Here is an 11,579-nt window from a genome sequence, read left to right on the forward strand (position 1 = left end):
GGGGGGGGGGGGGGCAGAGGGAGAACAAGCCTGAGTGTCTGTACCCGCGGGCGCCGGCTGCCCCATCTCTTATCCGCAGCCTCTTCTGCTCCCCTGCCCCCCCCACTGCCTTCCCCATGGCTGCGTGAGCAATGCGATCGGGGGTGCTGATACCGGCCAGTCGCCCTTGGTTGCCACCACCTGAGCTGGCCCCTCAGCATCTGGGATCAGGGGAATGAGTCGCTCTGACCAGGCGGGTGCTCCAGAGGTGCTCCCTGGAACCCGCTGTCCTGGCCGAGCCTGGGGGCTACAGCTTAGGACTCAACAATTGCAGAGATTTCCCAAAACAACCTCACCTACCGTAAACCTGACCAGAGGTTTACATCCGGTCCCTCATTTACGCACAAAGGGTCAGGTTTACATCCGGTCCCTCATTTACGCACAAAGGGAAGTAAGTCCGGCAGGGCTCTGGAGTCCACCCACGGTGCTGGCTTTGTTTCCCCTTGCTGATCCCTGTGGTCATCACCGTGTCATTGTCAAGCAGCATCACAGGCAGTACTAAAAAGTAATGCTGCTGGAGGCCTCGGCAGATGCGGGCCCTGGCTTGCGCGTCTGCCCTGGACAGTTTGCATTCAGCCCTCTCAAAAGCCTACGAGGGCGACTTTCTCTCTGCCCCGTTTTCACAGATGATACAGTTCAGGTGCAGAGAAACGAAGGGGCTTGCCCAGGGTCACCCGGCTAGACAGCAGGATCCAAGCCTGATCTGTCAGGCTCCAGAGGCTGTACGCTAGACTGACACCAGCTGATACCCACGTGTCCCTGACCGGTGCCCAGCCCCTGAATTGCCCTTCAGTTCCATCAAAGCTAACCCATACCTCGTCCTGTGCTTCAGACTCTCCTCTGACCTATAAGACCACAGAGCTGACTCCCCTCCCCCCATCTGAGAATCATGGGTGAGAGCGGCTTAGGGCTCTGATCCTTTTATGAAGCTCACAGTGTGCACAGAAGGAAGTGGCCCAGGGAGGACGCCTTACCCCACACCTAGGCTGTGGGGGTGAGGGTGAGGGTGGGCAGGTAGGCAGGGGAAGGCCAGTGAGGCACAGGGCTCCGTGTCGGTGGCTAGCCAGAGAAGCAGGAGGATGGCGGGAAGGGGAGTCTCAAGGGGTCCTCCGGACGCCGCTCGCTAGATGAGTCTCAAAGGGTGAAGAGGGGGTCGGCTCAGAGGTACAGGCCGTGGGGCTGAGCACGGAATTCCCCGGGAGCTGTGACCAAGAGGCTCTGCGGGCCCTCCAGCTACCTCGGGGAATTCTGCTGGCAAGGGCTCGGTACGAAACAAAGCTTAGTCTGTCCTCTGCATTCCAAGCGGAAACCTCCAACTCTTGCATGCGGGCCTGCCCTTCAGATGCCACAGAAATCTGCCCGGTGGCTCCTGGGGTGGCTCGAGCTGGAGAGTGCAGGCCATGGGTCTGGCCGAGGACACGGTGTCCAGAAGCGGACTGCTCCAGCTCTGGACCGCCCACGTCACCGCCCCGAATCTGGGGCTGTGCATCGGCAAGTCCCCGCGGAGCGGAGGCACTGCGTGTTCCCCTCTGCTCAGATGGCGCGGCAGCTGGACACGTGTCCTACAGGGGACCTCTGAGGCATGAGACACTGGGAGGGGACCACTCAGAGCAGCGTCTGGTGGGCTGGGGAGTTAGATTCCCCAGCGCCAGTCCCAGCTTGGCCATTTCCTGGCTGTGAGACCTTGGGTGCATTATTTCATCTCTTAGCAAACCTCAGTTTCCTCATCTGTCAGACAGAATGTTAGCACCCAACTCCCAGGACTGTGTTAGGAAGTGACGAGAAGACGTCCCAGGGAGAGCACGCAGCCCTGGGCGTGGGGACTGGTAATGTGACTACTAGCTGCCAGCTTGCATTATCCTCTCCTCCTCGGATGGTGGGCACGGCCGGCAGAGACTTGTCATGGGGGCCCCAGGAAAGACCCCGTCTGAGGTGGGCAAAGGGAGCCACACGGTGACCACAGGCCCCAGAGCGTGTGAACCAGGGCAGGCCGCGCTTCCTATGACTGTGCCACCGCCAGCCTTGCCGTCCTCTGTGCGTGGGCCAGGTCGGTGGGGCCTGAGGACACCTCCGCGTGGCGGNCTGTCAACTCCGAGACCTCCCGAAGCTTGGCCATGCTCCCCCGCCCTGCCCCCCCCAAGTCGGTGGGTGGTGCCCGGATCCCTGGGAGCCCCAGACCCCCCAGGCTCGTCCTGGCAGGAAGGGGGGGGGGTGAGGGCAGCGGGGGTGAAGGGAGGCCGCTCTGCGTCAGCAGGATCTGCTCTGCGTGAGTCACTCGTTAGTTATGGCCCTTTGGGCTACCAGTGTTTTTCTCCTTTTCTAGGAACTTGGTGTGCAACTTGCTCACCCAAAAAGAAAGGAGGAAGGAGAGCGAACCCACAACAGACCTCATATAACCCCAAAACGGGGATTTCAGGTTCCAACCCTTGCCTCTTCTCCAAAGCAGGGTGAGCTCGGCATTCCAGCTGCCTTGCAAACACTTCTCCCTGCCTCCTCCCCTGGGAGCGCTCCACTCCGCCGCGGCAGAGGTCCCCAGCTCCCTAGCTCCCGGGCTCCCTGCCTCTGCAGCTGGACTCAGGGCCCGGCCTGCCGGGCAGGCGGGGGCTGGAGCTCCTCCAGGTCGGCCTTGGACTTCACCAGGGTGCACGTTGGGGGTGGGGGGGCTGTGCCCCCAGACACGCACAGGGCAGGTGGTGGTGTTCGGAGCAGGTCCCTGTGCACGCTGCCCCCCTCCATGAGAGGTGACGGGTGGCCGGAGCCTCTGTCCGTCCCAAGACCCAGAAAAGGGGGATCATCAGATTAAAGGCAATGCAGCCAAGACAGAGGGTCTGTGTGTGGTACTGATGCCCCTCAATCCGAGGAAAACATACACCGGCGCACACACATATGCAGACCAGACAGACAGACAGACACATACACAGAGGAGAGGCTAGAGTTGTGCTGTCGTTATTCAAGAGACGTGTGACTTCCTCCCAGGAGCCAGGCAGCCCGCAGAAGTGATGGGGGAGGCGGCCCCACCCTGGACGCACAGAGGCCTGGACAACTGCTGCGGTTGTGGCACAGGAGTCTGAGTGCGCCCTCCCACAGCCCCCCTCGGGATGCTCATTCAGAGCCAGTGGAAGGCTGCGTGGAAGGCTGGGGAGGACACGGGCCCTGCAGCCGGGTGTACTCAGGTGGCCCAAAACCAGGTCCTCTCTGTGTGAGCAGTGAGCCCGTGGTGCAGAGCGGGCTGGTGACTGGGCCGACACCCTACAGCAGGCCAGGGCCCCTAGTCCATAGAAGACGGCACGCTCTCAGGGCTGCCCCCCAGTACGATTCAGGGCAGGGGCCAGGGCACCACCGGGCTCACCACCGGTGCCCTCCCCAGCCACTCGACACCTGGCTGGCCTTGTCTCCTGGTGGGGGGAGTGAGCCACAGGCTGTACAGCACAGGGTGAGCTTACGGCGGGCCCAACCCCGTTAGGGAGTTCCACATCTCAGGCTAATCTCTACAGGGAGGTTTGGTCACCTCCACTTTCACAGAGGAAGAGATGGAAGCTCAGAGAAGCGCTTGATACCGCAGCAGCCTCTCAATACACAGGCGAATCAATCAGTAATAAGTAATGAAATGAATTCCCATGGTCTCCAGGGTAACAATGAGGGGGTGCTGGGCTCTGAGCCAGGCCCGACCCCTAAGTCTGGCTCCTCTGTGGCTCCCCCAGCTCTCTCACCCCGCCAGGCGAGGTTTCGAGCAGCCCTAGAATTTCGGTTTCCTTCCCTCTTCCCTGTAGGGCATGACAGGGTCAGGTTTTCACTGCTTCACTCTCTCCAGCTGGCAAATCTTTTTTAAAACATTTTTTTTTTAAATATTTTTTAAATTATTTATTTCTAGGAGACAGAGAGAGAGACAGCGTGAGCAGCGGAGGGTCAGAGAGAGAGGGAGACACAGATTCTGAAACAGGCTCCAGGCTCTGGGCTGGCAGTCAGCACAGAGCCCGACGCGGGGCTCGAACCCACGAACCGCGAGATCATGACCTAAACGAAAGTCGGACGCTTAACCGACTAAGCCACCCAGGCGCCCCACCAGCTGGCAAATCTTAACTCATCTCTCATGAACCGACTCGGAGGGCCAGAGTCTGTGGCCCCCTCCACGGGCCCCCGCCTGTGCTTTCTGGTTGGCGCCCCATGGCACGGGGACTCTGGGACGGTGTCTGTCTGTGACACAGATGCTGGGTGGCGTTGGCAGAAGGGCAGTGAGGGGCTGGGCTGCAGGGGTGTGGCAGCTTCCTCCCCATGGCATCTCAAGCTGACACTGCAGGGTCTGGTGCCCCCATGCCCTCTCCCCAGAGGCCCATCTCCCTACAGCTTCCCCTGTGACTTCCATGGCCCTAGATGCTTCACAGGGCAATGAACCCACGCCTGGGAGGGTGGCCACCTCGTGGAACCAATCACCACCACACACGGCTTCTGCTCCGATACTGGTGCCTGCCACCTGCGAGCCCCCTGAGCTGCTTCAACGCCTGGGAGTGGGGGGGTGGTGAGGGTGAGACTCCTGGGGAGAGCAGGGGAGGTGGGAGCCCTTCCCGGCCCTACACTTCCAGGGTTGTGGTGGTGCCTGCGGGCAGTCCTGAGCCCCTGCAAGGCCGGGGCCCCTCCATCTGAGGGGGTGACAGCCTGAGGCAGGGGCCTGGTACGATCTCCCTCTGCTGCTGACTGACCAAGGTTGCTAGGGTGAGCTGCCCAGACCGCCCCTCCAAGGGGGCCTGATGCTGGGAGTAGTGACTCCCTGATGCTGGGAGTAGTGACTTCTGACCACTGAGCTGCGTCCTTTCCTGGAAGCTCCCTTAGCCAAAGCAAACTGCCCTGGCCATGGCTCTCATTCCCAGGCTGGGCCACGCGCCCCCTTGCCTCGATGCAGGACATCTGAAGCCCCCCCACCCCGATCTTGTGGTTTCCAGGCCGAGGCCCTGCTGTGACTGTACCACAGTTCTGCCCTCTCCCCTGGGCACCCCTCCTGCACCCACATCTTGGAGTCTTCCCTGGGAACCTGACCTGTGACAGGCATCATTTTGCTCATCTGTCATTCCTTCAACTCATTTGTCCATTTTTTAATCATTTCTGCGCACCCCCAAGGTCTGCAGCAAGCCTGAAGTGGGGCTCAAAATCATCAACTGTGAGATCATGACCTGGGCTAAGGTCAGATGCTGAACCGACTGAGCCAGGCGGGCACCCCAGACCCCTCTTCCAAGCAAGCGCCATATTCCCATGTGGCTAAAGGCAGAAGGAGCAGGCACTGTATTCCCCACGCCTGGGAGTCCTGGAGGAAGGGAGTTGTTTTGGGTCAGAACACCTGGAGGGTGCTGGGGGGGCTGCGATGTGGCCTGTGCCGACCCCAAGGTTACATCACAAAAGAAAAGAGAATCTTACCTCTTATTGAGCACCATGTTCCCAAGCTTCAGGTCTCTATGCACAATGTTTTTCTGAAAAGCAACAGGCATATGGTTTGTACTGTGAAGGTTAAGGCCATGGGTGGACCCAGCTTCTAAGATGTGAGCTCTCCGGACACTGGGGAAGGCAGGAGAAGCTCTGGGACACGCCTCTTTAGGCTCATGCCTTGATTTGTCAGCCACAGACCAATGAGGACCATTCTAAGGCTTTAACAACCACGGGTAGGAACGGGGTGACATGTGGGCCCAGGCAGTCTCTGCCCCACCCAGGTCGGCTCCCCCTGCTTTCTCCCCTCAAGGGAGTAGCTGGTGGGGAAAACTACTCTCTCTACCTCCAGCAAATGTGCCACTGCAAAAACAAAGCGCCTGCCTGGGTCTGCGGTCAAGGACAAAGTCTCCCGGTGCTGGCGGGCAAGCAGTGAGGGCTCAGCCTGTGGCAGCTGTGTGCCTGGGAGGGGCCTGGGCTCTCCTCACCTGGACTTCGGGGCACCTGTCACCTTGGCCCTAGGAAAAACTCAGAGACAGGCTGCAGCCACCTGAGGGGGATCTCACAGTTGTCACCTTTGCCGGGAGACCGCAGGGCAGCCTCCCGATGCCAGGGAGTTGCTATGTTGCGCTACACCGGGCTGCTGGCAACACCGCCCCAGGAACCTGGGCTGAGGCCTGCGGCCCTGGGCCTCACTGCGTGCACGGGTCACCCAGTCACTGTTCTTCCAGACGTTCCGGCTGCAAAGCACACCTGGGGGTGTGTGTGTGTGGGGCGGAGGGGACCAGAACTGCTTCTACTGAGCAGCAGCAGCAACAGGCAGAGCAGGTGCCTTCTGTGGCAGGGGACCTGGCGGCCTCTCGGTCACCGGGGCCCAGGATGCGCTGGGCAGAGGAGGAGGGGTCGGCCGCGGGCAGGGCCTCACCTGGTGCAGGGCCTCCACTACGCGCACCACGTCGTAGAAGATGACCACGGTCTCCCGCTCGCTGAGCCTCTTCTCCTTGATGACGTAGTGCTGCAGGTTGATCAGGTCGGCAGTCTTGTCGCTGAAGTCGTGCGCACAGAGGCAGTCGAGGACGAGGCAGATGCGCTTCTTCATCTTCTTAACCATCCGGCTAGATTCTGTGTCCTCAACAATTTCACAGGTGCGGTCCTGGGGGGCAAGGGGACAGACCGGGTATTAGCTGTGGGCCGGCAGGTTCACGTCCAGGGGTTTGGGACTCTCCTCTGGAGGTGGACACATGCATGAGAGCCCAGAATGAGCTGCACTTGTGCGGTGGTGAAGGCCTGAGGCCTGAGTGGCCTGGACCAGCGGACTGCTCGGTAATGCCCAGCTTCCTGTGTGCCAGTGCCAGGCCCGGCTAGGGGCTGGGGTGAAAGCAGCTCATGTTCGGGCCTTGTGCTCTGACCCCAAAGCAAAGGGTCTGGATCAGGGCTGGGCATGTAATGCCAGAGACCTCTGAGCCCAGGGTGCAGGTGGCAAACCCTGGCCCTGGCATTCTTCCTTCCATGGCACACCCTGGGATTCCAGCTGTGATCAAGGTCCAAGACGGTGGAAGCCAGGTGTTCTGTATGTCCCAGACAACTGCTTTCACGTGGAAGCAGGACTCCTGGGCGGCCACAGAACAGTGGAGACGGCTGGGTTCAGGCCCCAGCTCAACCTCGTCCCAGCTGTGGGCCACAGGGCAGTGCACCTCACTTCTCCAAGCCTCTGGTCCCTCGTCTGTTGAAGGGAGCTAGCACCCTGCCCTCCCAGGTTGTAGAGAAAGATAATGCATGCCAGCTCTCAGTAAGTGGGTCCTGGTACCAACATGTGGTAGCAAGTTCTGGGCCCATCTTCCTTGCTGAAAAAGTATATCTTTTTCTTTTTTCTTTTTCCTTAAGATTTTGTTTATTGTTGTCTAAAAATTGTTTGATGTTTATTTACTTTTGAGAGAGACACAGAGCATGAGAAGAGGGGAGGGGCAGAGAGAGAGAGAGGGAGACAGAATCCGAAGCAGGCTCCAGGCTCTGAGCTGTCAGAGCCCGATGCGGGGCTCGAACCAATGAACCGCGAGATCATGACCTGAGCTGCGGTTGGATGCCCAACCAACTGAGCCACCCAGGCGTCCCTTCTTAAGATTGTAAGTAATCTCTATACCCAACATGGGGCTGGAACTTAAAATCCTGAAACCAAGAGTTACATGCTCTACCAACTGAGCCAGCCAGGCACCCGAGCTGACAGGGTATTTAGTGAGACAGAAAACATGGGGACTTTCACTCTGTCAGCTTGGGGAGGCCCTCCGTGTCATCCCCGGCAGACTGACGCTTACCTCCAGGGAGCCCCTGGGGACTGAATATCCACATTCATCCTTCCAAGTGCGATGGCACCTCTTGTTCACCCTTCCCCAGAGGCCCAGCAGTGTCTGCACACAGAGGACTCTAGAAATGCTCCTAATCACCCAGGTTCTATTATCCAAGATGACACAAAGCAGGACCAAGCTTTGGGAGCTATCAGGGATGAAACACTAAAGGAACACAACCCCCCTCAACTGGGTTTCATGTTTCAGGGAAACACTCTGAGTTTTCAGAGCTGTCTCTAATTGCACAACTAATAGAAAAGACCTCAGTGGGTTTATGTATGGGGGTGGGGGGACATTTCCCCTTTATTTTCTCCAGGAAATCAAGCTGCCAAGAAAACGCCAACGATGAGCGTGTGCAGGGACAGCTTGGGCTGCACACACTCCCATTCACCTCCCTGACCGCCCATCACTACATCCATCTTACAGATGAGGAGCATGAAGCGCAGGCGGAAGTGACCTGCCCGAGGTCACACAGTCTGCATCCAGGGACTCCAAAACGTCTGTGCTTCCTGCCACCACACTGCCCGTCGAGGGCCGGGCCAGGTGCCTCTATCGAGAGTGGCCCTGGCTGGCATGTCTAGCTGAGGGCTCTTGAGAAGCTGTGCTGGGGGCCTGGGCAGGAGGCCCCCCAGGCACCCTGAACCGGGCCTTCCTCATTTCTGGAGACACAGTTTCAGTTCTGCCCCGAGGAGGGCTCTTTTCAGGGTACAACGACTAATTAGTAAACTTCCCCAAGGGATCTGGAACATCTGAGCTCCAGGGCTCAGGGACACTTGCTGAACTAACAGGAACACCTGGGCAGGCGACAGGACCTTCGCCACCAGCACAGCTTCTGGGCCAGCTCCCGACGCGGTACACCGGGATAGAGCCCGTGGGCCTGTAACTGACCTCGTGCTTTCCTCCCTGCTGGGAACAGTGGGTCTCCGTGGAGAGAACTGTGTGCATCCCACGAAGCCATGGCCACCACGGGGTGGGGGGAGGGGGGCGCGCTGCAGCTAATGTGGCCACAGCCTGACCCCCACCCACGCCCCACCCCGGGAAGCNCCCTGGGCTCCCCGCCCACCCCCAGCCCCTGGTGGCAGTGTGGGTGAGCTGCCCCGGCTACCTGTGCGGCCCCAGCAGGCGCCCGCCCCAGAAGCCAGCCGGGGACAGGCAGCCCCCTGGGTCACTCACCTGGAAGAGCCCGTGGTGGTGGACGACGCCGTCCTGCGTGTGGAGGAGGGAGAGCAGAGAGTACTCGGTGTGTAACAGCATCTTGCCCTGTCTCTCCTCTTGGCTTTCTATTCCTCGGTCCCCCCTCTCCTCAAGGGTGAGGATCTTCGGAAGGCAGGTGCACAGAAAGACCAAAAACCCAAAAGAGACCTCACTTTACAAAGCCAAGTGACAACGGGAAGAGCAGGGGCTCACGTCCCGCCAGGCAACACTGCACACGCACTCACACACGCACATACGACGTGCAGGGGTTTTCAAAGTGTGATTTCTGCTCTGGTAGAGCCCTGCAAGTCGGGCCCATTCAGAGCAAGTCTGCATGAACCCGACCGCTTCCCGGGGAGAATGGTACTACTCCTGTTCACTAGTGGTGTGGGTGTGAGGCTGGAGGAGGGGCAAGCAGGCGGCAGGGTGGCCCCGGGGGGCCCAGGCCTCCCCGACCGCCGGTGCGGCACTCACCTTCAGCTGATAGAAGTCATCCGTGCCATCCTTCCTGGCCAAACACTGCACGATGCTCGGCACCGGGGAGTTGCCCAGACGGGGACCTGCAGCACACACAGCCTCAGGCTTACCTGTCTGTCTCCGTGGCACCAGGCCGTCTTTCCGCTAGATCTCCTCTTCGGTTTGTCCCCACGTCTCCTGGGGGAGAGCTCTCACGGGCTCCCTCCAAAGGGGAGGATTTTGTGTGCATCTGCCCGAGGTACAGTTGGCTTTTACAGGCACGTTTCTCAAAATGAGGGGCTTTCAGCAGCGGGTGTGCGCTGGAATGTCTGAGAAGCGTGCATTTGGAAAAGAGAGGCAACCTAGCGGCAACCTGGAGCCTCTGAATCAGTGAGAAACTATTGCTTTGGCGAGTCCCCCAGTAGTCGGAGGGGGCCGCCTGGCCCGTCAGAGCACCCGGGTCGCGGAACTTCTGTGCTTCTGGAGGTGTACACGGCTCCTTGTCCCTTGACGGCAGCCCGCCTGAGCTTTCAGACCATAACTCAGACAACGTCACAGCGTTGCTGAACGGTGCTTCGCTGCTCTTCACATACGGTTGAAGGGTCTCTTTTGGCTTCCCAGGTCTCGTGTGACTTGGCTCCTGGCCACCTAATGGATGGCGTTTCCCCACCCACCACCATGGTCCGGCTCCTAGGTACCAATTTGTTAAGCCCTTTCCTGCCTCAGGGCCTTTGCATTTGCTGTTCCTTCTGTGCAGAATGCCTTCCCCTGCTTCTCACTGGATGGCGTTTCCCCACCCACCACCATGGTCCGGCTCTTAGGTACCAATTTGTTAAGCCCTTTCCTGCCTCAGGGCCTTTGCATTTGCTGTTCCTTCTGTGCAGAATGCCTTCCCCTGCTTCTCACACAGCTGGTCCTTTCCATTCCCGGGTGCCAGCCCAAATATCACTTCCTCAAACAGAACCTTCCTTGCATACCCTCCCTCTAAATCCGTCACTCTCACATCGTCTTGTTTTCTTCTTCAAGGCCCTTACTGACCCAGTGATGATCTGTGCGCTGTTTGCTTTGTTTCTTTTCTCAACTAGAATATTAAGTTTTGGGGAGTGCGGGAACTTGCCTCTCTTGTCCACTGCTGCAGCCCTGCAAACTGCCCAGGCCTGGCACATAGGAGGCCCTGGGAACTATCTGCTCAATCCCTGGGGCCGAACTGTCCTGTGCCCGTAAGTCCAAGTCACAACCCAAAGCAAAGCTCACAGCCAGTCTCTGGCCAGTGGGAGAGTCGGTGTCCTCAGAGCCCACCTCGCTCCTGCGACGCCGAGCACAGCAACCCGGATTGGCTGGGCCTCCAGCATCACGCAGGAAGGCCCTGCTGCTCCTCTGGACCACCGGGAACCCCCAACCCCACAGGACTTCTGTGCCAATGTTATAAGGCCTCTGGAGGGCTATACCACATGCCTCGTGGAATGAACTGTGCCCTCCAAGAATGGTCCAAAAAATGCCAGGGATGATGGGCCCGGGGTTCAGAGGCAGCTTGTGTGTCTCCCGTGGGTGGCACAGGGCGGGGGCACACACAGGGCCCCATGGGGGAAGAGACAGCCCAGTTCTAGCTGCAGCTGGTCTAAGGCTCATGAGGCTACACCAAAAATGACCAGTGTTGGTACGGCGTGGCCTAAGGCTCGGCGTCTTCCACGGGCAGAAAGACTGCATGTGGAGCAGGGAAGCTAGGGCCATGCTGGGTGCGGCAGGCCCTGCACTGTGGTGGGTGTGGCCCTTCGCCCCGCACACCCCTGCTCACCAAGGCAGACGTGCCTGCCCCCCACACCCCTGCTCACCAGGTCAGACGTGCCTGCCCCCCACACCCCTGCTCACCAGGGCAGACATGCCTGGCCCCTACACCCCTGCTCACCAGGGCAGACGTGCCTGCCCCCCAACATCCCTGCTCACCAGGTCAGACACGCCTGCCCCCCATACCCCAGCTCACCAGGTCAGACGTGCCTGCCCCCCATACCCCTGCTCACCAGGTCAGACGTGCCTGCCCCCCATACCCCTGCTCACCAGGTCAGACGTGCCTGCCCCCCATACCCCTGCTCACCAGGTCAGACGTGCCTGCCCCCCATACCCCTGCTCACCAGGTCA

At 59.7% G+C, this 11,579-nt stretch overlaps 1 protein-coding gene across 1 annotated transcript in view; it reads right to left on the reverse strand.

The window, feature by feature from the left end:
• STK40 (serine/threonine kinase 40) overlaps positions 1–11,579 on the reverse strand; it is a 38,584-nt gene that overhangs the window by 7,180 nt on the left and 19,825 nt on the right. The window contains exons 3-6 of the mRNA XM_077753122.1: positions 9,462–9,547; positions 8,967–9,110; positions 6,377–6,604; positions 5,446–5,498 (exon numbers count right to left, since the gene is read on the reverse strand). Of these exons, the coding sequence (XP_077609248.1) occupies positions 5,446–5,498; positions 6,377–6,604; positions 8,967–9,110; positions 9,462–9,547 (511 nt within the window). The remainder of the gene's footprint in view (positions 1–5,445; positions 5,499–6,376; positions 6,605–8,966; positions 9,111–9,461; positions 9,548–11,579) is intronic.

Source organism: Crocuta crocuta, unplaced genomic scaffold (genome assembly GCF_008692635.1).
Source record: "Crocuta crocuta isolate KB4526 unplaced genomic scaffold, BGI_CrCroc_1.0 scaffold303, whole genome shotgun sequence".
Classification (NCBI taxonomy): Eukaryota; Metazoa; Chordata; class Mammalia; order Carnivora; family Hyaenidae; genus Crocuta; species Crocuta crocuta.